Source organism: Poecilia reticulata, chromosome 1 (assembly GCF_904066995.2).
Source record: "Poecilia reticulata chromosome 1, P_reticulata-male-v2, whole genome shotgun sequence".
NCBI classification, from domain to species: domain Eukaryota; kingdom Metazoa; phylum Chordata; class Actinopteri; order Cyprinodontiformes; family Poeciliidae; genus Poecilia; species Poecilia reticulata.
Window position 1 is genome coordinate 7085660 of NC_088830.1, and position 26397 is coordinate 7112056.

The 26397-nt window shown below is 38.0% G+C and overlaps 2 protein-coding genes across 4 annotated transcripts in view; one reads left to right on the forward strand and one right to left on the reverse strand.

The window, feature by feature from the left end:
• Nucleotides 1-26397, forward strand: part of rps19bp1 (ribosomal protein S19 binding protein 1) — a 122556-nt gene that overhangs the window by 45467 nt on the left and 50692 nt on the right. The gene's annotated exons all lie outside the window — the stretch shown is intronic.
• tmprss6 (transmembrane serine protease 6) lies at nt 9139-25667 on the reverse strand. 3 transcript variants are annotated; one of them, XM_008431817.3, is made up of 18 exons: nt 25280-25667; nt 23247-23379; nt 21828-21970; nt 21154-21221; nt 20733-20920; nt 20600-20641; nt 19451-19655; nt 19178-19314; nt 18686-18798; nt 18480-18589; nt 17262-17404; nt 17083-17181; nt 15665-15778; nt 15347-15463; nt 13968-14136; nt 12336-12613; nt 11443-11579; nt 9139-10082 (listed from the first exon to the last, which is right to left on the reverse strand). In XM_008431817.3, the coding sequence occupies exons 1-18, from the start codon at nt 25352-25354 to the stop codon at nt 9918-9920; spliced, it is 2436 nt and encodes an 811-aa protein (XP_008430039.2). In that variant the 5' UTR covers nt 25355-25667; the 3' UTR covers nt 9139-9917. The 3 variants fall into 3 exon arrangements, with proteins under 3 accessions (XP_008430039.2, XP_008430138.2, XP_081456212.1); XM_008431916.3 differs by lacking the exon at nt 20600-20641; XM_081600086.1 differs by lacking the exon at nt 12336-12613 and having other exon boundaries at nt 9945-10082.

Here is a 26397-nt window from a genome sequence, read left to right on the forward strand (position 1 = left end):
CATCTGTTCTCACTTAAATTATGTTTGTGTGCTTTTCTCAAGTAATTTGTTGAGTAATGTATACGTGTTTTAGCCTGAGAGGGGTACAGGACTAAGTTCTTGCGTGTAAACTGGACGTTACTGCAGTATGCGTGAGCGCAGCAGTGCGCATGCGCATTAAAGTAGCGAGGGAAGCTTCCAGACGGTTTGTGGACTTGCATATTGGAAGAAGCAGAGCTTCTCTAAAGGTGAGTCATTCGTCTACGATTTATTTTCATGTGTCATGGAGGCCATTAATATTCACATTTACTATTACATATTAATTTTTCTCATAAAAGATGATGCATAAAAGTCTTTGCAGACTATTATGCTAATATTAGCATATGCTTCTGAGGCTAACATTAGCTAAAACTGCCATATGTTTAACTTGAGAGCCTTTATTAATGTTTTCGTCCATGATAAGAGCTCTGGCAAAATATTACTTGTCTTTCAGTTGTAGCCCTTTAGCATGTATGTAAGCATAAACCAAGACTGCCAACACTCATGTAGCATTAATTTCATTCGGCCGTTGCGGCATTCACAAACATTTCGATTCTTTTGAACGGCTCTATTCCGTGAACCTTAGGACTCAGGTCTCAGTTTGTGAGAGCCGTTCTTTGTTTTTTTTATGACTTTGCTTGTTGCACATGTAGCATGGAAGAAAAAAATGCATTCCACTAAAAATCTCTCACTTGTTAATTTTATGTATTTTTATTTTCTTGATTTCATTGCTTTCTTTTAATCTTCAAATGATTATTCAAAAAGAAATACAATTATTTTTTACAAATGTATTCGATTTTTACCGCGGTAAAGCTAGCCGGCTCTGCTTCCAGCCGGCCCAGCACACGATATACAAGTGCGCGGTAGCGCAAGACATTATGGTAAACCCATTTACGTGCTGCTTTCACAATAAAAGCGCACATCCTGTCCATGTTTGAGATACTCAAAATAGGTTTCCAGCCGCTGCATTTGCAAACAGAAAATAATATATGCTGAAAAACTATTTCAAAATAAAAACTAATATCTCTCTCTCTCTCTCTCTCTCTCTCTCTCTTTCTCTTATATATACATCAGAAAGTTGCAATTAGATCTGATGTATAATTTCAAAATGAAAGCCTGTCAAAAAAGTCATTTTTTAATCTTTTTCCCCAAAGTTGTCATGCCCATTGCTGAGAAACTCTCTGTTTCCAAAGACTGCTACCACTTCAGAGTGACAGAGGGACACCTCTAGAACAGAACCTGAAAGTGGCAACTAGATCTGATGTCTAATTTCAAAATAAAACACCATTAAAATAGTACTTTGTATCTTTTCTCTCTAAGTTGCCGTGCCCATTGCTGACAAACTCTCTATTTCCAAAGACTGCTACCACTTCAGAGTGACAGAGGGACACCTCTAGAACAGAACCAGAAAGTGACAACAAGATCGGATGTCTAATTTTAAAATAAAAGCCTTAAAAAGTTTTTTTTTAAATCTTTTTTCCCTAAGTTCCCATGCCCATTGCTGAGAAACTCTTTGTTTCCAAAGACTGCTACCACTTCAGAGTGACAGAGGGACACCTCTAGAACAGAACCTGAAAGTGGCAACAAGATCTGATGTCTAATTTCAAAATAAAAGCCTTAAAAAGTCATTTTTAAAATCTTTTTTCCCTGAGTTCCCATGCCCATTGCTGAGAAACTCTTTGTTTGCAAAGACTGCTACCACTTCAGAGTGACAGAGGGACACGTCTAGAACAGAACCAGAAAGTGGCAACATGATCTGATGTATAATTTCAAAATAAAAGCCTTAAAAAGTATTAAAAAAAATCTTTTTCCCCTAAGTTCCCATGCCCATTGCTGAGAAACTCTCTGTTTCCAAAGACTTCTACAACTTCAGAGTGACAGAGGGACACCTCTAGAACAGAACCAGAAAGTGGCAACAAGATCTGATGTCTAATTTCAAAATAAAAGCCTGTCAAAAAGTCATTTTTTTATCTTTTTCGTCTAAGATGCCGTGCCCATTGCTGAGAAACTCTGTTTCCAAAGACTGCTACCACTTCAGAGTGACAGAGGGACACCTCTAGAACAGAACCTGAAAGTGGCAACTAGATCTGATGTGTAATTTCAAAATAAAACACTATTAAAATAGTACTTTGTATCTTTTCTCTAAGTTGCCGTGCCCATTGCTGAGAAACTCTCTGTTTCAAAGACTGCTACCACTTCAGAGTGACAGAGGGACACCTCTAGAACAGAACCAGAAAGTGGCAACAAGATCTGATGTTTAATTTCAAAATAAAAGCCTGTCAAAAAGTCATTTTTTTATCTTTTTCGCCTAGACATGGCAGACTTCACCCAGGTTCCTGTTGGGTTATTGCCTGTTTTGTTATGGTAAGAATATCCACAATTAAACAAACAAAATAGAAAGCTAATAGATACTTACATTTTTGTATTCAGTCGGTTTCCTAGATTTTTTTAAAGTGAGGTCAACTTGTCAAGAAAACCATTTACCCATTTATTTCAAAAGTACTGTGTGTTGGTCTACTGAATCACATCCTAATAAAATACATTGTAGCTTAGTGGTTCTCAACGTGGGCGGTACTGCGCCCCAGGGGGCGTTCAGAGGACAGCAGGGGGCGGTGGCGGGAATTTTTACAAAAGGGGGGCGCTCAGATGCCTTTGGGGGGCATTTGGTCGAAGGTAAACTTTACACCTTAAATGCACAACAATGCCAGTTTAGACTTTGAGCAACTTGGTAAAACTGTATTGTGTAACATTAAATCATGCTTGGCTGCAACTGTATCGATGGCAGCTCTTCTGCTATTCAGTGTTTGTTAGCTTCTGTTAGCTTCTTGGCGCAGCTCCGTTCTCCTGCTACTGGTAGCTAAAATCACGATACCCTCACTGTGTATCCCTCTGAAAAATGAACCCATTTAAATAAAGAAAGCAAGAAATCCCTCCATGGGTGATACCACGACAGAGAGCGTTCATTTTATAGCGTTAACACCGGTGCTGTAAGTGGTCCGGTATGAAATGGGGGTGATAGAACAACACAGCACTTTTACATTTCAATAATCAGAATGCAGAAATTGTTTCCGTTGTTTTAAAAGGTTTATGTCAGTCTGCCTTTTCCCCATCGATACGCTTCCCGACTGCCACCTTAGGGGCTTAAAAAAAAAAAAAAAAAAACGAAGCGCACATTGCGCAAAACTCAGAAACAGGAGAAGCGGGACATAAATGGAGCGACGAACTAGATGTGAATTATGGCATAAAAACAGAGAATCCGACGCTGAACAGTGAAAAGTCAACACATGATGTGAAACACATGACGATTAGGTGGTGCAGCAGGTGTTGAGTGAAGATTATTCGTCTTATAATGGATAAATGATAAAATAAAAATATAAATTCTTCTCTACTGGTATTTACAAGTTAAGATTCTGATATATTTGGCTGTTTTTGTTTGAGTTTTCATCGTAATTACTGTGTGGGAGCAGTGCTATCTGTCGACCCATCTGTTAGATATTGCTGAACATCCATCACTAAGTTACCAAGGTTAAAAACCTCACCAGAATAGGATAACGTCGCTCCATCAGGGTTCATCTCCTGCCAGTTTGAGAAAGAGCTATTAGCTTTTGTCAATCAGAAGAGAGTTAAATGTGTTGGGAGCTGATTTCTCCACCTCATCAGTAGGATTTAGTTGCAGTATTTCGAGCTCTGTTTGTCTTCAGAGAGTGCTAAAACTTATGTCTTACACATCAGGCACCGGAAAGAAAGGTCAACATCCTCCTTATAGCCGCGGGATGTAAACATTTACCAGAAAAGGAGCGCATTCTAAGAGCAGCTATTGTAAAACATGAAAGGGATTTAACATTTTGATCTTTAAGAGAAAATGTTTTGTTCGTGTCACTAAAGAACACAGCAACCCAGTAAGAAAAGCTTGTAAAAGTGCACTTAACTCTTGTTCAACAACGTCAATCCATGAAGTAAACGGGGTGACGGAGCAGCAACAGTCCCCTTTCTAGCCAGGGAGTCGGGGGCATTTGATACGACTGTTTATAAAACCCCATTAGTTTTTTTATTTTTTATTTTTATATGAAGCGTTTGGGATTTATTTTAAAGTCATAGCTATACCTAATTCTTTTAGAGCTAAAGCTAATTTAGCACCGTTACAGGAAACCTGACCAGTTCGGGGTGCAACACTTTCACAAAGTTATTGTGAAACAAGCAGAGAATAGAAATAACTGCAAAGGTCAAACCATATCCTCCTTTAAACTATAGAGAAACACAAAGTCTACTAATCTCCAAAAGTTGCTGAGTGACCACAAACACATCTGGAAGTCATACTCAGAAAAAAAGAAGAAAAACAGTGACCACAGCTTGTTTTTGTTTTTCAAAGCTTCAGCTCTTGATGTTCTTCACTCCTCTGTTTTCTCTCATTTCAGCACAGATAAACTGCTCAAAATGGAAAAAAAGAAACCAAACATTTGGTACATCCTCTGAAGAAAGACTTGGTGGTATCTCCTGTTCAAATGCGTATCCTTAAAGGGGCAGTACTATGTATTTTCCAGCCACATAGAACCAATTTATGGCACAATCTAGTAAATATGTTACTTACATGTCAAATATGACTTAAAAGAAATTTGACTTGGTAAATGAACGCCTCTGTCTTTTTAAGAAACTCCTGCTCTTTCTGAAACTCCGCCTCCAGGAAGTCATCACAACATGGCTCCTCTATTAACCCTTTAACCACATTTTTACCAGCATTGTATAAGAAGTAGTTTGTATTATGAGCTCAGAAGATGTGCTGTTTTACCTGATGTTTGCCAACTGGCTAATCTGAAGGAGCTGAGTGGGGAAATCATGGGGGGACTGCTCTGTGAGGTGGCAGCTTCGAAACTGTAGCTCAGAGGAGGAGCTTAGCTCTCAAAGGCGGGGCTAGGTCTACCCAGTTGTTTTACCCAGCTGCATGGTTGCCATGGAGATTAAAAGAATTTCTCAAACATGCATGAAACAATCAAGGCAACACTCCATGTAAGAGGGGATCACATGGTAGCATGATGTAAAGCTCAAAAAATGTAATTTTACATAACACTGCTCCTTTAATATTTTCAGTCATATCAGGATTTATCCTCTTCTTGGGTAAAATACAAGCTTACCTCTTTACTCAACACCTTTTATCTGATAATATAATTTTCCAAAAACATTTTAAAAAGCGAACAGCTTTTGCTTCTTTGTGCTACGGATTGATTTGTTTTGTTTAATGATGAAGATGAGTTTCAATGATCTGTGAAAGATAACAGACATCTTGAGGGGAGTTTTCCTTTCCACTTCCTGCTAACATTAGTCCATCCAGAAGTGAAACCTACATGCTGATGCTCAGCTAAACGTCAAAGCATTATTCTCTGTATGTATACACAACGTATGAAATGGCATGTCACTTAATACAAGCTCCTTCCCTTTAATTCCAAGTGTAACTCATGGAAATATGCTGAAATTGGCTCATAAATATTGTAGTTAGTGCGTGAAAGGAGAGCTTGAGTCTGGTAATGACGAGCATCATTATGCCTCATTAGCTTAAATTAAACCAAATTCATCTTTCATAATTGCCTTTAAAAAAAAAAGAAACGAAAATGCAACAGATCAACAAGCTGAATCCATGCCAAATATTTAATAAACACCCCACTCTAGGTTTACTGGTCTTTGGTATGCAATGCTAATTCATTCTCCGCATTATTCACTCATTTATATGAATCTGTATTCCCACATATCTGGTGATTTGACCCAGCAGAGAATAAATCTGAAGGAGCTTCTGGCCACCCTTTGGCAGAACGATCTGTTTACTTCTCCTCCCCAGCTGCCACTCTTTTTAGCATAGCTGTCTATCAGTGGCATGGAAATGATTAACCTCCCCAAGGCTGAGTCTGGCACAGTCGATTATGCAGCACAACAAACAACAAACCCAGAAACACACACTTTTTTTTTTTTTTTTTGCAGAAGTCTTACATTTTTGGAGGTCAGTGTGAACTTTATATCAGAATATCTTGTGATTTGTGTGAAATCGGGAGTCTGTTTCACTTCATGCACTACAGCTGGTTTAGATAGATGTAATAGGGTAGCTGTGAAGGCAATGTTTTTTAATGATAAAAATCTAAATGACCTTTGCAGACAAACAGTCTGAGACTGTGTAGTATTAACAATGCTTTGCTTATGTGAGTGGGTGATATGAGTTTTATCACAATATTTTCTAGTACTATTGTGATAACAATAAAAGTGACTATTACTTTTTTTGGTCTGCTCTTGAAAAACATACCCATTTGTAATACACATATTTAGTAATATTTTAAAATTCTTTAGTATTTATTGATACTCCTTTATTGAACTAATGGTGGTGAAAAATAGTAAATATAATCCTGAAAATACAGACAATTTCTTGTTTTTTTTAAATATTACTATAAACCTAATAATAAACAAAAAGATTAAATTTATCCCAATAAATGATAAACGATAAGATAAATGTTCTCCCCTACTTGCTTATGAACATAGTCCAGTCTAAATTTCAAAAAGTATCTACTTGTTTTTCAAAAGACACCTGAGGTAAATAAAATGTTTACTTGTGCTTAGCATTGTCCTTAGGTTGTTTTCACACCTGATAGTCCAGTAGACTCGGTTCGATTTGGGACCAAATTTCCAACATTTGTTACATTTTCAGCTGGTGCGGTTTGCCTTCACAGTCTACTTTTTTAAATTAACCAAACCCTTAAAAAAACTTTTCCCCTACTGGCCTGTGTTGGTGCTGCACCAAGAGCTACTGAAAGAAATGGCACAAAAACCGCAGAAGGAGACACAAGTACAACTTCCTTCTTCATGAAATGTAAATACAAATGGAGTGGTGCCGGATTTTAGCGGCTGTAGAATTTCTCTGTCGTTGGTAAAAGACCATTTCTCCCGCTAGTGCTAGCTTAGCGTATTTGTTTTGGCTGTAATTACTCAGAATGCTCTGCTTTCTAAGTTTTTCAGTGAACTAGAGTGGGCCTTTTCCCACTCAGACCTTCCCAAACGAACCGGACTTGACTAGAGTTTGATGAAAGCCGACTGAACGGGTCTGGTGTGAACGCACCCTTAGAAATATTTGTTCAGTTACGGTTTTACAAATGAATCCCAGCCATCACGGCTATTTGAAACACACTAAACAGGAAACTGTGGGTAGTTCAAACATTACTGGAAGCAGTTGTTTTGATTGATCGTGTCTGTTCTCACTGAAGTCTTGTTTTGTGGCTGTAGTTGTGCTTCATAGAGCAGAACTACTGCAATGTTTTACAGCCTAGTAAAAGCTCAAAATGGGAACTTGTGGATGAGGAAACTTTCCCTGAGGATAGGGACTCGTTTCCACAGAGAAGCATAAGACAATTGCAGAAATGCCTGAAATTAAACAAGTCTGCTTGAAACAAAGCCTTGCCAACGAAGTTCAGCCAGAATGAAGAAACAGCTGGAGTGCTAATGTAGGCATTGCACCTCACATTAGTACCGTGTTTTGATTAATAAAATATTGTCGAGTGATGTATGTTCTTGGCTGCAGATTCATTGATTTTCAACTGAGAGCGCCGTTACTCTCTGGTGTGTGAACGGCTGAAGTGATGGGAGTTTTCATCATTACGGTTCCAGGAATGATGTTAGTATTCATATCCAGAGCTGTTTGCTTGCATAATACTTCAGGTGAATTTACTTTCCACGGTGACAAATTACAAAATTTTACATTTAGGTCTGAAAGTGTTTGTTGGAGATGGTTCTAAAGCTGTAGTGAAAGGACTAATTGTGGTGCTTTGGCTGCCTTTTGGAGGTACTCAGAAGAATCTTTGATATAAATGACATGAGAGGTAAAGAGAAGCACATTTAGTGTGATGTAGATGTATGAAGCATGAGCAGCCAAAAAAGCTTTTAAAGCAAATTGATGTTTGTTTCTTCATAAACCTGTCAAAACAGATGTGCATTGAGGGAACTCCCGGATTGAGGTGTATGAAGTTGATAACTTTATACCAGCGACAATTGCTGTGGTTGCTTCTGCTAAAGTGGGTTTTATGGAACATTGAGAAAGATTTGATAAGATATAGATCTTATAATGGCCATGTTAAAGCCTGGAGACCTTGTGATCAATAAAAGCAGCATGTTTAAGGTATTTTGGATTCTGGGGTGAGAGTTGGTGAGAACCCTCTTTCACACAGCTGTCTTTTTTGTTCAATTTATCTAACTTTGTATTTGGACATTTTTGCTTGTTAAAAATGGAAATGATGTTTGTATACGTCTGACAGAGTTTAAAGTGTTTCACCGTGATCATTTAACTAAAGTCAAACTGGCTGACATGCGCTACCCTGGATAATGATCACTGGTCCCCACTAGTCACATGTTTGGTCTCGCATCGCCTTACCTGACTATTGGGATGGTATCTTCAATGCTTTTCTCATACTGGTAAAAGAAATTTGTATTTAGACCTTTGCGATTTTCTGTGTCCCACCATTGTCAGTCTAATATTGTTGCCTTTGCTTCACTGGTAGCTCACAGGGTGATACTCTTGAACATGAAGGATATGCAACAATGTTTTATTTGTTGGGTTATGTGATTAGAAATGGAAAAGAAGCGTTCAAATATGATAACGGGACATATGATGAAACTAAAGTTGGAATCTAGACGTCAAAATGCGAACTTGTTCTGCTCTCTCTAACAGTGACGCATGTTTAAACAGTTACATGTCAGCTGCATGATTGAGCAAAAATATTGATCTGATCAATGAAACTTTTTTAAATTAAAGTTTGAGTTTCACTAATTACAAGCTGTAACCGAGGTACATATAGAGCTTTTCAATTTGAGGTAGAGGCGAAAAAAGTATTTTGAGTGCAATTTTTGTGTTTTTATATATTTAATGAATGAATGATTTAAAAAGTGGATAAGAGTGAGTTAAATATTATCTACGCTTTAAAAGACCAGAGTAGACCTTTAATTTTGTGCTTATTCATAACCTTCAAACCATATACTAACTTCAGTGAAATAACAAATATGAAGTGCAAAGATCCATTTGATAAATATTAGATAATATTGAAAAGTCAATTTATTTCAAAACTTTATCACATTATATAGATTAATTACACACAGGTGGATGCTAGAAAGCCTTTATTTCTGCTAATTATGATGATTTCTGCTTACAGCAAATGAAAACACGACATTTTAATTTAGAATGTTCCATCGGACCAATAAAAAAAACATTTTTAATACAGAACTATGGGCTTTATAAAAAATATGTTTAATGCCTACTTTAGGATGTTATTTTTAAATGTAATTTTAATCCAACAAACATGAAGTCATATTCAAATTTATTGAATATGACTTTACAGTATTTTTTTTCAGTGCTTTCATTGTGTTCACCACATGGGGGCAGTGACTCCTAATTGACTGGACATATTCACAAACGACAAAAAAGCAATTAGGCTAGAATACACAGATTATATATATACTGTATATATATATATTTTTCTACATTGTGGTCCCCCATAGGCAGTGTCGCCCTGGGCAAGAACCATATGTAAAAAAAAAACAACAACACATTTTTAAAGATTTGTTCCGAAAGCATAAAATTCTCATTCTCAGTTGTACATTTCCTCTCAGCTGTTAGCATTTTTATGAACTTTTTCTCCTGCTTTGTATTTTTATTACAAATATATTTTTAAGGGGGAAAACATATGTATATATCAGGATATGGGATTTATAAGTAATAGGGACAAAAACTGTCCAAATTAGTTTTAAAGGTGCCAAATAAATAATGATATAAGCTTTATTACTTGTTGACTTTTAAACAGAAGTCTCCTCCATTTTACCTAGAGGCTTCTCTGATTGGTTGAAACTTATGCATCGCCGCTGTGGGACTGATCCCCAGTGATTTACGGGCTGCTGATGACCTGCTTGATCCAGTTGGTCAGTCTGGTGATGCGAGTGTAGACGCCGTAGTAATCTGGACGGCCGCAGCCTTTGCCCCAGCTCACCACTCCGGCCAAGAACCAGCGCCCTGACGGCTCCTGGCAGACCAGGGGCCCGCCAGAGTCCCCCTGGCACAGACAGTCACAGAATTAAAGAAGGAGAAATATCATACAAATATCTAAAAGAGGTAAATTAGTTACTATTATTATACTTTTTTATTATTTGTAATGCAGCAGAATTTCATTGTGGAATACTGCTACGTCTCTTTAGTATTAGTAGAAAATAAACGCATATCAGCCTGTAACTTGTGACAGATTACGTTAACCTAAACTATGTGTTTTATATATTTGCACCTTACAAAGTTATTTCTACCCTTTGAACCTTGTCATATTTTATCAAGTTACAAAGAAAGCTTTCATAGTTTTTATAGTTATTAATGACACAAATAACTGTATAATAATAAATTAAGAAAATGATACAATTTTCAAAAAAAGTTTTGCAAATAAAAGTCAGAAAAGTTAATTCAGTCAATACTTCCTAGAACCATCTTCGTTTTTTGAGGTATGGTTGAAACCAGATATTAACATAAACTGAGTAACAACACACATATATCTTTTTTTTCTTAGTATCTGAAGTGAAATCAGACCAGACTTCTTTTGTTTTAGCTTAGTTAGAATTACTAAAATTGCTTCTGTTTGGTAAATGCCAAAATACTTGGCAGAAATATATAAAAAAATAGTTTATTTGTAAAGTTCCTCGAATTCAAAAGTTTGGAGAAGTTGTGGGAATTTCTGAAAAGGCGTGTGTGTGTGTGTGTGTGTGTGTGTGAGATTGGCGGCCTACAAACGGCTCCACCAGTTCTTGAGGAAGAAAACCTAGAAGGTTTGACCCAAAACATACATTTTAAAAGACAGCTATCACTGATACTATGTAAAAGTTTGAATTTGAGGAAAATGACTAAAGAAATTCTACGAAATATTCTTGCTAAGTTTTCTGTCATTTAGCAATAATACATTTATTTCAAACTGATTTTGAAGACAATGAATCTGTTCAATTGGTAAAGAAGTGTAAGTAATTTAGAAAGCAACTATAAAAGTAAGACATGGAACAAATTTCCATTTTCTTTTTGGGAAGTGGGTACATGGAAAGATCTGTATAAGGGGTTTGCATGTACAATCTATATGAATCAGAACGTTTCACTTATAGAACATTGTTTTAAATCAAGCGTTTTTACTTATTCAGTTGGCAGTGGACATATTTCTAATTTCTGCATGTCACCAAACAGATGTGTTTCTGTCCACCCAATGTTACTAAAACTTAGTCAAAACAACAAAAAGTACGGAGAGAAAAAAAAGTTCCCGTGATCAGAAAAACAGAGGAGCTGTGTGGTTCACAGCCTGTAGTCTGATGCAGTTTTTCTTTGCTAATAGAAAGAAATCAATGCAGATTGGTTAGCAAACACTTAGTGTTGTGTTCATATGTCTGTACCTGACAGGCGTCTTTCCCTCCACTACGATAACCGGCACAAAGCATTCTGGGAGTGACTAGGTAGCCGTAAGAGCGAACACAGGCTTCCTCGCTGACCAGGCGAACGTCTACTTTCTGCAGAACATTGTTGGTTCCACCTGCAGGGGGTCAGAGGTCAGACATCAGGATCACTCTATCAGTTCCTTTTTTTCACAAGAAGCGTGACAGACATTGGGTTAAAGTCATTGCTAGCTCCCACCTGCAGGCTGCAATATTTCTTATTTCTACTTCCCGTCTTCCTCAGCCTCACTGGAAGTCAAGTCAAAGTCTGTGATCGATGTGGCGAGTAACAAAAACTCATATTTGCTTTAGAGGAAATATCATAAAAATTCCTTGTATTTCCAAAATAGTGCCACAAAATTTTTGATTTTCACTTTTTTGCAGTCAAAATCACTAATTTTGTGACGCTAATTTAGAAAGATGTTCAACATTATTTAATCTTAAGTTCTTATTGAATGCAGAGACGGCTATTTATTCATATTTTATGAATACATTCTGCCACTAACGGCCCTGTGAGAACAGTCACGATCTTGATATCAAGCAAAATAGAAAATTGTTACCCTGCCATGCAGCATCTCAGTGAAATCAAGGATCTGGGCATTATGTCAGAATTGGTCTCTTCGTTTCTTAATTCAATTTAGCAGTACGTTTTACGTCATTGTCGTGTCACCCCGTCCAATTTTACTTCAGCTTTAATCTTTTCCCAGATTATCTCACATTTTCCTCAAGCGTGCTCTGATACACGTTGAATTCAATGACGTGATCTTTCCAGACACTGTAGTATTTTGGTTTTGCTTCTATTCGTGGGTTGCTCTGCTCTCTTCCCGAGACCTCCGACCTGTTGGCCAGCTCACCTCCCTCCCGCTGCGCTCCCCAGCCGGTGACCCAGCAGAGCAGGCCCGGCTCCAGCTGGTGGGTGGGCGGCGGCAGACAGGCGGGCCGAGCGTGTCCGCTCAGCAGTGCGTACGCGGGCCGGTCCAGCTTCAGCAGGGCCAGGTCGTAGTCGTGGGACTCGCTGTCATAGTATTGGTGGAGGTGGATCTGCTGAACCCGAGCCACCTCCTCTATGGAGCTGCTGCGGTTGAGCAGCAGTTTACCCAGATACACTGTCCACACCGAGGGGGAGTACACACTGCAGCGGGAATATCGGAGAGAGGGTAAAGGCCTGTCATGGTGATAAATGTTCCAGCACCATAAATCGTCACAGAAGTTATGGCGATAAAACATAATGTTACTGTTTTGAGACTATTTTCAGATAATACATCGCATAGTAATGCAAGAGCACATTCTCAAAGATAGTTAAATTTAACTTCTAATGATCATTTAACACTGGAACCGGAAGACGTTTTATATATCCAAAATAAATAAACAGAAATAACAAATAAAATGAAATATTAAGTCTCTGTAAACAAAATTGTCCTTCAAAAAAGGGCTAGTTGAGACCAAAGCATTAGACAGAAGACTTTTTTCATCCAGTTTTTGGTAGAAAGAGAAACTGGAAAAATAATGCAAAGGTGGTGGAGGAGGCTGATCTTTACACAGATTATCTGACTCATATTTTACTGTCACAACATGATGACAGTTTGAACACAAATGGAAAAAATATATTTTGTAAAAGTTACTGGCACAGATTTTATATATATATATATACATATATATACATGTAATACATTCTGCCACATATCTATATATGTACACACACACACACACACATATATATATATATATATATATATATATATATATATATATATATATATGTAGAAGCACTTCCTTTCACAGATTATATGATCATATTATGTCTTATACTCTCATGGCATAATGATAATTTTGACAAGTAAGTAGAAAATATTTTTTATATATAAAACTTGCATACTGCAGCTTTAATACATTTTTTATTTTATAAATGTATCTATTAATTTATTAGGCTTTGCATTTATTCCTTGTTAGAACATGACTATATTGGTTTCTGTGACCTGAACATCATTGCCTAGGAAGGGTCCAGTGGATTGAGCAAGATTTTCAGCTAGGGGCCACATACTCCACTGAACCTCCTTAGGGGTGCCACTTTGTTCAACCCAGATTTTTGATCCATATACATCAAACAAACTTAAACAGTACAACTCAAAAAGCTTTTAATCCTTCCCAAGAAAATTTTCAAAAGTGTTAATCCTCCTGCAAAACATTACCGTAATTCTTTTGGGCTGCATCCCAGTTAAGCTGTTTTTGAGAGACGGGTGCAGATGAGACCAGAAATGCACTCACTCACTTTGCTCCCTCACTCACTCTGAGACGGTTTTAACTCCTACATCCTTATCCATTACTTGAGCCAAACACAGAGGGAGTTTAAAATAAAACAAAGAGACGATCCTGATTTAAGCAACAGGGAAATGAAAGAGCATCCTTCAAAGCGTAGGCAGGGAGAAAAAACATGACATTTGCATCAACAAAGCTCTTCGGGTTGTCTGTTTGCTGTTGGCACTCACCTGTCGTCGTAGAAGCAGTGTGCAGCCGACGCCACCCATTGACTGGAGATCAGCGCTCCTCCGCAAATGTGGGTCCCTCGTACCTGCAGACTGGTCTGCCAGGGCCACTCCCCCTCTAAGGCGTCGCTGCCCCCGACGATGCGGGTGGAGAACTGTCTCAGACCACATTCTGGACATGGGCAGACATTGAAAAAACACCTTGAAATGTATTCCTGCCCTCTAAACCTTTCACATTTTGCCTCGTCGCAGCTACAAACTTCTTTTAAGAACTTAATGTAACAAAATGTAGAAGATAACTAATTTTCATTCACTCCACAATTGTGTACTTTATGTTCTATCAGCACGTCTTAATAAAACAGATTGGTGTTTGGTTCTAACTTGAAAAAATGTAAACAGGTTTGAGAGACATTAATGCTTCTGCACCGTTGCACACCCATAAATCCTCAGATAACTCAACAGAAACATCTCAGCGACCTAATTTAAAATGTGATGGATTTATTTATTAAACCGCAAGGTAAGGCCAAGGGTTGCATTGTTCTAATACATGGGGGCTTTTAAGCTCTGACTGCATTTCCTTCATGGCTGCTTTTAAGCATTTACGTTGAAGGAGCTAGCCTTATTTGGAAATGTTTACTCAAACAAGCTATAAAGTTTTCATGAGCAGAAGGTGGCAACTAAAACGGTTGGGAGTTACTCCGTCGCTATGAACTCCGTAACATTTAGAGTTCAGCCGTATATTTTCCTAGTGGAAGGTTTTAAAGCTCTTCCACTGGCTTTATATAGCTTAGAGAATAGACTTAAAAATACTTCTGTTAGTTTATAAATCACTGAACGGCCTACCACCAGCATACATTAAAGACCTGTTGTGATGTTTTCAACCCTTCCAGACCTCTCAGGTCTTGTGCTGCTGGTCTGCTCCGCATCCCCAGAACCAGAATCAAACATAGAGAAACAGCATTCAGTTTTTATGAACCACAAATCTGAAACAAACTTCCAGTTTTTGGAAGCTTGGAAACTGCAGCTCCAAGGAGGGGCTTTGTTCTGAAAGGCGGAGCTAGGTCCACCCAGGCGTTTTGCACAGCTGAATGGTTGCCAAGGGAGATTAAAGGATTTCTCTAACATGCATGAAAGAATCAAATCAACACTCCAGGTATGTTTTTGACAAAAGAATAACAATATAACATGATGTAAAGCTCAAACAACTTTTTTTTTTACATAATACTACCCCTTTAAAAGGAAAACAATGAATAATATTTAGTGTAAAGTTATAAGAGTATGATTGATTGGTCTACATGCAAAATAAAGTGCTACCCTCATAACATCCACAGAATAATTATGATAAAACCTAGATCAGCTTATGGAATGTTGTCTGATCTCACCGCATCGATTCTCATCCGAGGCGTCGGGACAGTCGGTGACAGAGTCGCACTCTGGGTTCGGCTTCTTCAGGCACGTGCCGTCAGCGCAGACGTAGGTCATATCTGTGCATTCCACTCCTGAACGCACAAACAGACACACTGAGAACCCAACGCTGTTCAAGAAAGCTAACGTGGAGAGATTTTGTAACTTAATGTTTCACATCTAATTATCACAAGCAGCTTGCTTTGAATTACTGCAAAGATTAAAGGAAAGGGATATTTTCTTCATGCTGTGACACCTTCTAATGTGTGTGTGTGAGTCTTGGAGGTCAGAGTTACCAGCAGTGCAGTTCATCTCGTCGGAGGCTTCAGGGCAGTCTGGGTGTTGGTCACACACTTTATAATAGTCGACACACTGACTGTCCTCGGGGCACGTGTACTGTGCCACACACACTGAAACACACGATAAAGTATCGCTTTGCACATGTCTTAGAAAACATTGTAATAAATTTTACTTTTGATTAAAAATTAAATACATAGATTTTTTTAAATAAATACATTTGGTACCGTATGCGGTGCCGTTTGCACAATTATTTGAGTTACGTAGCCTGTAAGAAAAAAAATTGACTCTTTTTTCAATATATTCAAACCAATCATATTCATTCATTTATAAATGTGACCATTTCAAACTACAAATATTCAATTAATAAGGTAATTATTTAGCTTTAAAAAATGTTTAGCCAACAGACTAAATATTTAGATTGAAGTCAAATATTTAATTAGCAAGAAAAATATTTAGTTAATGATCTAGTTAACCATTTAGCTCCAAACTAAATATTTAGTTGCCAAGCTTCAGAAAATAAAGAAAATAAGTACAAGTAACTTAATAGTTAGTTTGATACTAACTATTAAGTTAGCAAGATTAATATTTTGTTCACCATATTAATATTTAGCTCCAAACAAGTTAGCTTCAAACTAAAAATTTGGTTTAAAGCTAAGTATTTAGTTAGGAAGACAAATATTTAGGACTACAGTGCAGGGCATTCTGGGTAACTATAACCAAATCAAATGCGTGATGCTAACGCTAGAGGGAACAATGTAGCATTTCTCTTTTGCGAAAGAGAAATGCTCCAACCGCTAATATCTGACCCTACTCTATTTTTGTTTACATTTTGCCAAGCAGGAAGTTGTGCTCAGTGTCATTTTTGGAGGCTTGTGTGTCATTTCCTTCAGTGGTTTTTGGTGCAGCCCCACCAGAGGTGAGATGAACAGGGAGCGGGATTTTGAAAGAGTTTGGATCGTTTCACACATTGCAGTGTGAAAGTGAACCACACCAGCTGAAAATGAATCAAATGTTGCAACTTTGATCCCCAATCGAACCGAGTCTAGGTATGAAAACACCCATAATATTTAAAGTGGAGGTAAATATATAAAGTTGGCAAACCTTTTACTTGCTATTTAAACATTTACTTTGGCGACATTTATAAATCAATGAACTAGTTATCTTATGACAGACTAAGTAATAATACATTCAACAATTTGGTAAGCTTCAATACAAACAGCCGAAGGTTCTGAGATCTGTATTACAGAGTTTTTAAAGGCTCCCGCTGGCATCTCCTTGGGCCAGCTCCCAAGAATTGGCAACAAAACGGTCGCCTCTGTGTCGAGTATTTCAGTTATAGATTTGACAATGTTTTCTTTTGTTGAAAAGCCTCAATGATGTATGCAGTCATGAATTTAAAATCTAAACTTCGTACCACAGTTCCTCTCATCCAGTCCGTTGGAGCAGTCCTTGATTCCGTCACACAGGGGGACACAGAGTCCACTCACAGTACACAGGAACTGACCTGGACAAGCTGCACACACGGAAAACAACCGAAACTCACGTTGGAGAAAGGGTCTCTTCTCGGGAATCTTTCCTGCATCCACGACTTACGGTCGGAAAGGTTAAAGACACTGTAGTGAATCTGAAGGCCTGGCCCGGTCAGCGGCACCTCGGAGGTCATAATGACGGTGGTTGAGTTCGTGAGCAGGGAGAGGCGTTCACAGTGCGGCTGCAGACCTCTGGTACCGCACAGCCTGAGAATTCAACCAGCATCGATTCTTTTACAATGATAAAAAAGGGACAATGTAGAACTCAAAACATAAATGTTGCCATTTGATGCACTGAACCAGATTATAGTAAAAACTAATTTGCATCTGCAGTACCTTGACTTGTTATAAAAATGGACATACAATAATAAAATAAGATAGAAAATACAACACTGAGTTGTTTTCTATTCACAATACACAAACACACATGTACAGACTTAACCACTGGCATACACACACACACACACAGAGTCATGCTGTTAATGTTCACATACCTGAGTGGTTTTTAACAACCTAAGCTAGACAGTATGTAAAATGAAAATCATATATTTTTATCCAAACAGATTGATTTCATTTTTGCCTGATCAAAACATATTCTGTAGATAAGGATGAGAATATGAAACCTGCAGGTAAAAAAAACAACATAAAAAGGTCACTAGATTGTATTAGGATGCTTTCGTGTGACAATAGTGCCACCTTGTGTTCAGACGACTGACAGTCCCCTCACTTGAGTCTTGTGAATGATTTTTAAAAAATATATCTGAAATTGTAGTTACAAAAACGTATTTTAGTTGGGAATGGGATTCAGTCAGGCTTTAAAGAAGTATATGTTATAGTAAATGTTTTGACACATGGACATAATTTAATGTGATTACAACTAAACTGAGACGCACAATGTGAAAGATCCAGTTAGCAGATTATTTTTTGTAATGTCTACTGGCCTTTTAGCTGCCACCTGCATGTCTAAATGGAGGAAGAAAAACAAAGAAGTGGGCCTTAACCATAAACCTGCCTTTAAACTTCAGCGGTGCAGCACCTGGACTTTACTGAAAAAGACTTTTTTATAAAGGAACAGAAATATTTATGAAGCCAGACGTTTTTTTGTGTGTTTTTTCCCCCTGACTGTCTTAACATTAAAATACACAACTTTTTCTATTTTAAATCACTTAGGATTCTGTAAAGTCTTCACATTAGAAGTAGATTTCTGTTTGTGGTTTAAACCTGTGGTTTAGTTGAACAGTGGAAAAAGAAGGCCATCCAGACTGATTGTAACAGACCATACCTGCGGTTCTGGATGACCCACTGACCCTGGGTGCAGGCCTGGTTGTAGCTGGCTCTGCTCAGCTCATAGCCTTCAAACTCCAGAGCTAAACCCAGCGCTGCGCCCGGCATCTGAGCGAAAACAGGAAATGTTTGGGGTTTATTTTGCCGGCTATAACTACGTGTTAAAAGAAACAGTGTAGAGGTACGGATGGAAGGGACTCTGACGATGAAAGTCCAGGTACAGTTGGTGTTCGGAGGGTAGAAGCTGGGGAAGAAAGGCGTCTGCAGAGTCCCCTGCACCCCCTGTACTTCCTTCAGCTGAATGGAGGAGATGCAGTCTGAGAATACCGAGCAGAAAAAATCTGGGTTATAAATCTGTTTGCCCTTGTGGTATGAAACTCAGGAATTCAGCTGCATGTGGTTTGCTAATGAAACTGTGTACTTCTACAAACTTACTGTCATGTTTTTTTTAATGACATTGCGTGAAGAAACTTACTCGTGATGTGATTTTAATTGCTTTTCTTATTCAGTGGAAACACTATAATTCCGAAATTTTGTTTTTTCGACAGCGGAATGTCGGCAACGTTTGTCGCACGTTTGTAATGGAAACACAGCTTTTGATGGCAACATAATATGTTGCTATTGAAAACTACACCACGGCTGCATAAACACCACGGCTGCATAAACAATATTTCTTTCAGGCAGCTTCAGTCTTACCCTGTTGGGGCCAAGCTTGCGCAGACAAAGAAAATGGGTCCTTGTAATTGTAAAGGCCTTTTTTCCAAACCACCGTCATCCACTCGCGGGATGAGAGCACGCGCACCATGTCTTCGTGTCTGCTGCAGCCATACACCCTTCAGTTAGAAAACAAAGCTGAAATGTAGCCACTTGATTGTTCTTTTTTGAGGTCATGAATTTTGGATTTCATAGAGCTCAGATCTTAAAGCGATCGAGTTTGTAGTATTTGTTGGGGGAAAAAAAACAACTTACGACGTAATTAGATGGTGATCGGAGGGGGTGATGGAGTCGTACACCACCAGCCGGTCTCGGCACTCGGGGAGCAGCCACTCCATGTGGAGCTCCAGCTGGAACCCGGGGTCGGTCTGGAGGTGCCACAAGCAGGAGGGCCGATGTGTTTCAGGGCCGCGCAAAGCCATGGGACTGCTGGACACCACCTTCTGGTAACGGTAACAGTCTGAGGACGAAGAAGCCAGAACTTACAATTAATGCTAAGAAGAAGAAGAAACCCTTCATTTACACTTTAAGGGCTCATCAAGAGATGAAAACTAAATAGTGAAAAATGAATACTGAATTATTGCAGAATGACTACTGTAGTGCCATGATATTTGCATTAGTTTTACGCAGTGTCTTTTTCTGGTACCACACGCTAACACCAAAATAACTGCACAAAATCTTGTTTTGCTTTTCTTTTGAGGTGCTTTGACTAAAAGCCTCTGCAAAATGACCACTTATAAATCCTTGATAATATTCAGCTGAAAGAAACATGGAGGGTTTGACAATCTGCCAGCTGTTCTGTCTTCTGTTGTAATTTGTGGTTTTTCACTAAATCAGCCTAAAATTACATCAACTTGCTGCTTGGCTGTACTTAAAATATTTTCCTTTTATCTATCATAAACGCACTTATCTATCTTCACTGTGTTGTGAAAGTATTCATACTAATTCAGTGTATGAACTCTTTTCGCTTTACAGCTACAGATTTCAGTATATTTTGGAGATTTTATTAACTGATCCGGGAGTCTACAACATTTACAACGCATAGGGCCTTGTTTATTCACAGGCCAACCAAAGAAACCTGTTGAAAGCAACAAACGATTTTATCAAAAAAGACAACTCATAATTTTAGATAAATGTCTATTATTGGAAATTTGTTGTCATTTTTAAAGAACCACCATTTTATTTCTATTTTTAAGATTTAAAGGAAAGATAAACATAAAATGTATCTTAGAAAATATGGGAAAATGACACTAAAAATAAAAATCCACATTGATTCCAACCAAAAACAGGTTACTTGTGCCCTTAGTGACACTCGCTATATGACATAAAACCCACAGATTGATAATAAAATGAACAAATTACAAAGTAAAAAATGATGAAATGGAAAAAAGAAAGACGTAATACCAAACGAAGATGTCAAAACTTCTACAACTTTGGAGTCAGTTTCTGTGGGGAGGTGAACAAAAAACCAGTGAAACCGAAATTATATCAGGAATACGATCTGTTTCATGACTTCATTCATAATTCTGTGTCTCACCAGTAACCAACAGGGTAGGGAGGTGGAACAGGAAGCCATCGACGTTTGCCATCTCCCCGCGCTGTGAACTTCCGTACCACCTGAGGCCGTCCTCCAGGCTTCTTGTGACTTCTTCTACTGTGACTTTTCCAACATGACTGCTGGGGACCGACAGCACTATCCAGAAGTGAGCCACCACACTGCCCTGCCTACAGGCACACAGACAAGCCTTAAATTAACACAATTGATAATAGAGAAATAAATAAATAAAAGTAAACTGCTCTGCAGCTCATAAGCACTTTTCACTACTGATTTAGACATCACCCACTTGTCAGAGGAAGCAGGTTTTAGGTGTATGCTTTATGAAATGAAGCAATGTTCAGTCAATTTGGTTTTAACTTTTATTAATCCACTACTTCAAGAAAAACAGAGGTCCACATACCCAAATGCAAAGACAGTGGTGTAGTTAAAGTATCTGGAAAGAAATGAGGCTTTCATGATCTTCTTTAACTAAAAGATAAAAAAACACATTAAACATTCAGCAGCCTTTATCCTGTGTTTTGAATTGGTGTGATTTTATTTTAGTGTGACTAACTGCATTTCCATCACAAAAGTGCAAACATCTTCATCTATATTCTACTAATATCCAGAAAAACACAATTTCACAATAGTGATGTTGCCATTAAATAAGAAATGAAATGCTATTTCTTCCTGTTGTCTTCTTCAACGTTTTGCCAGTACTAACATCCGGCTTTTGATCATGTGACTTGTGTGATTCGAAAAAAGTGTTTCCATTGCAGTTTTGCAAAATACATTATTTCGATAGGCTGATTAAACACCTCATCCTAGCACAATTTTTTTTAAATCAAAAAACTTTTGTTTCTCTTTAAGTCAGAATGTTTCCATTTAGCAAATTTATTTTTGTAATTTCAATTTGCGCAATTTTATGGTTAATGGAAACGCAGCTACTAATAAGTGAAAGTAAACAGAGAACATTGCTGTGCTTTTATTCTGAAGGCAGGACGTACATTTTGTGCGTCAGTGTATCTCAGAATCACCAGTACTGCATGAATTAGTGTAAACCAGTATTGAAAGAAAACTGTGTTTCCTGCTCACCGTGTTCTGTACATATTTTGCTTCAGTCTTAAACGTTGGGTTATTGTGAGAGGCCAGATCTGCTGAGAAGTTCCTGTTGACGATGGTCAAGTAAGCCGTGTACTGCTGCTGGACACGAGGCTCTAACGTCCAAACACTGTATTCTGTCACATATAAAGAACAAAACGCATTAGAATTTAATCCGTACATATGGACAATAAGTTGGCACATTTGAAATTGTTCATACTTATGTGACATCAGGTCAAAACCCCAACTTTCATTGGAAAAACAAAATAAAAAAATTGTCCCAAATGTTTTACTGAATAACATCTACCGTATTTTCCGCACTATAAGGCGCACCTGATTATAAGGCGCATAGAATAGACACTTCAGTTTGGGTTGCCAATTTGTTCCGCACTCTATTATTACACATCCACATTTATAAAGAATTGCTCCCCGAGTGCTTTATATAGTAGTCTGCCCCAGTCATTGTTTCACTCACAGTGTTGGTGTTGCGATATTGTGCCCAACTGCTTTCTGGGTAACACAGACCAACCGACACGCTGCCGCAGCAGTCTCTTTCTCTCTTCCCCCGCCGCTCCACCCCCCTGGCTTTAAATGTATTATCAAACTTTATTAACAAACCAGCGTTCTGACAACTATCCCAGCATCCCGCGCACTTCTTCTTCTATGGGGGAAAATGAAGTCGGCGGCTGCTTATCGTAGTTGCTAGACCTGTTGTGGCTCAGTATTGGTCCATATATAAGGTGCACCAGATTATAAGGCGCACTGTCGGCTTTTGAGGACATTGAAGGTTTTTAGGTGCGCCTTATAGTGCGGAAAATATGGTACCAAAAGGTCTTTATTATAGTCCAACCACTTGCCTTACAGCTGATTGAAAAGGTGGTATAAGGTGGACGGTGGCCTAAAGAGCTTCAGAAAAAGACAGTTTTTCACCTTAAATTCATACAATGATAAAGATCTTAGTGGAACTTCCTTTCTTATGTTAGTGCAACAGCAGAGAGACCAAATGATTCACAAGCTTTCATTCAAAGACTTACGCTTTATGTCACACAGCAAAGCTAAAAGTCTCCAACAACACAGGAAAAACTCCCTAGATTTTTCATTTGTTGTTTTGTTTTTGATAAAGAGTCACCATAGGCTTCTGGACAGTCACTAAATATAGCAACAAAGTTTCTAAGTAAACAACAGTGCTACTTTTGTCTTGACCACAGCCGTGCTTAACCCCTCCCTTCATCCCCACACTTGGTGAATTCATGGGAAGTCAGTACATCACCAGATTTAAGATGACTATCTGACCAAAAACTGTATAACTTTTTTATTTTATGTTATTATTTTTTTAATTTCAGACATTCTAAAGTATTTGCTTGGCCAAAGATGAATAAATCCACACTGAGAAACTGGGAAAGAATCGCTCACCCAGGAAGTACCAGGCCAGTGTGGCTGTGACCGCTATAAGGAAGACGAAAAGGACGACGAGGGAGGCAAGCAAACACTTGCAGGTGCGCGTCGTCTTTATACGTAGTTCTTCATTTTGTGTAGCAGCTCCTACCTGCTTAGAACAAAACAAAACAAAAATGACAGTATGTGTGTCCCCAATATAAATTACTATGATATCTAAACATAAATTTAGGTAATATAAGACATGTTTTGCTTGTGTAACGTCTTGGTTCATCAGGGGGAAATACAGATCTCAGGTGGTTTACCAGTAGATTGTTGCCATACGTAATCTTTACAGTAAGGTAGCTGCTATTTTATTCCTCTGGGTAAAATTTTTGAGAGATAACAATAACAATCTGACTTCAGAAGGCAAATAAATCTGAGACGCTACGAGTTCAAAGTCATGTTCAATAATTCCCTTGGTTAAGAAAATTTGTGATTTTTTTCTTTCCCATTCCTCATGTGGTTTGAACATGAGGGATGTTCAATTGACACTTTTCATCACTGTTTAAATTAGAAACTGCTTTGGCTAAATTCATCAACACTCATTTGCTTAAACAGAGATACAGTATGTAGAAAATAATAATAATAATGCTTTTCTAAAAAACTGATATTTTTGGATCTCACCCTCTTATAAAACAGAAAATGAAAAGAATATGCATATTTATAAAAACATCATTTAATTTCTAAATCACCATTAATAAATAATGATGTTTTATCTTTTTGAGAGAAGTGCAGAATGAAACCCAGTAAGTTTCATAAATCCATAAATCTGTGGGATGCTCCAAACTTTCTACTTTTTGCCAAAATCCTAGAATCTGAAAACAGAGTTTGTCTGCAGCAAGCTTTGGCTTACAGTAATGTCTAAAGTCAAACTTTTGTCTTCCTTCATCCATCCATCCATTTTCTGTACATCCTTGTCCCAGTGGGGTCAGGAGGGTTGCTGGTGTCTATCTCCAGTGAACGTTTCGCAAATTTTGATTTTAAATGGAGTCCTACAAGGGTCATTCTTAGGCCCCCTTTTATTTTGTAAAGTTTTTTAATAACAGTATTGATAATTTGATCTTTATAACTAAAGTGCACCTTTTGAGCATGATACTGTGTTATGCTTCTTTTCAACTTTCCACAAGTTAAATCTCGATTTTAATGTCGATCATCCCTACAGCACCATTGTTTTGGAGCTGTGGCTATATATTTAAGAACTTGTTTGCAATGCATTTTCTTTTCTGGCTCTCTATAAAAAGGGATTTCTGACAAAACTCCAAAAAAGACATTAAGCTCAAATACTATTTAATAAAAAGCCCAACAGAAATTAGAATGTTACTGTTTTAAATGTACAATCACTGTAAAAAATGTGTCATACAAAAATGTAAAAAAAACTTATACTAGAAACTGAATATTTGCATGTATAACTTAGTATTTTCAAAGTTTCTAGTGGTTTTGCTGGTCATCATATTAATTCTAAAAACGTTTTTCATGTCTATGCACGCTAAAATACTTTGCAGTAATACCGATTATTAATCTTTAGATCTTTTAAGTGGCTACTCTGATGTTTAGCACAGGTTTCTTTCTCTTATCTTACTCATCTTCAAAGTAATACCAAAAGCCGACTCTGACTCATGAGTGGCAGCTACACGTCAACCTGCCTTTTTATACGTGCACATTTTTTCCATTAAGTTGAACCATACTTTATTGCATATATGAAGGAGTTCCCCTGTCTAGGCTTCTGTGAAATTGTGTACAAGACGGTTTTAAAACCCCTGAACTCGAGTGTGGCTGACGAACACATAACAGGAAGGGGTTTTGAGCACAGGAACCCGAAAGTTAGCATGAAACTAAAGCCATGTGAAAGCCCATTTTTCATGTCCTTAGATTTCAGTTTACACTTAAAACCACAGCAGAAGTTTCTGTTTCCATAAACAAGGACGTGTATTATGAAATATGAGGCAATAAAAACTGCATGTTAGACGGTGCTTTAAAGTTTTCTTTTTTGGCGTTTCAGCATTACTGACCTCATTGCTCAGAGTGGCAGGTGTAACCTCCTGGTGACAAGAAACGGACTCCTTCGAGCCGCACCCGAGTGCCATTGAATCACTCCAAGTAACTTGTTGCCTGAGTAGACATTGTAGCCTCCTGGAGGGCTCGCAGTTGTTCAACCATAAGACTCTTATTAATAGTTTTCAGCTTACAAACAGCAAAAGCTGCTGTTTTCCACTGCAGCTCCTGTTGTGTGTGTTTGTAAGTCCAAAGGTTCCCAGGGCTCGGTTGAATTCGGACGTTGATGTCAGGCAGGGCTGGCATCCGCAAAGCTCAGAAAGGCTTTGTTTTATCTCCACACAGCGCTTGGCAAATTCACATACAGCAACAGGAGCGAGAGTCAGGTGCATCGCAGTTGCGCTAATGGCATCGCCTAGCAACACTAAGGTAACCAGTCAACACCCCCCCTGCACAGGTAAATCTGTTGGGAACAAGGCATTGTGAAGGTTGCTTCTGCAGTTCATGTCAAGCCCAAAGCCAAACACACAGCGGTATATCTAGAGAAGATGCAAAACTTATTTTATTGGAATTAAACTTCTTACAGTGCCATACATTTGTTTAAGTTTTTACTTGATAGCATAGGCAATACAAATAACACCAATAAAAAGAATAAAATACATTCAATATATTGGCAGTATAAACAAAAAATAAAATCTCATTTAAAGACAAAAACATTAATCCCTGCACTATTGATAATGAAGTAATAGAAAAAATTTGTAAAACACCTGACTGTGCTGTAGGTCATGCATTATGATTTAATAGTTGAACATTTATTGCTACTTAACATTTTCTGCAATTTACATCCACCCTCCATCACAAATCGACACGCATCATCCATCCAAGCTGCTTTGAAGTTCAAAGTTCACCTTAGCACCACAGATCTAAACTTCACAAGTCCTTGTTTTTTTTCTGAGAAAAAACATTAAATTAAGTGCTACTGTACATGTTTTATAACAGAAGACAGACAGGGATTTCTTACATTTAAGTCTGCTGCTTCAAATACTTTATATTCCTTTATCATCAACTAGCTTTACATTTGGGATGTATGTATTTGCTTCCATCTCCTCCTGAGTAGTGCCACTCATGTTACTAG

Bases quoted from the DNA above. Each gene is read 5' to 3' on its own strand.
- tmprss6 (XM_008431817.3), bottom strand. From the start codon at position 25,354: ATGGCACTCGGGTGCGGCTCGAAGGAGTCCGTTTCTTGTCACCAGGAG. The intron at 21,222-21,827 runs GTGAGCAGGAAA...TTTATCTTTTAG, and splicing joins CAAAATATGTACAGAACACG to TTAAAGAAGATCATGAAAGC. The intron at 15,464-15,664 runs GTAACTCTGACC...TTGTGCGTTCAG, and splicing joins CGAGATGAACTGCACTGCTG to GAGTGGAATGCACAGATATG.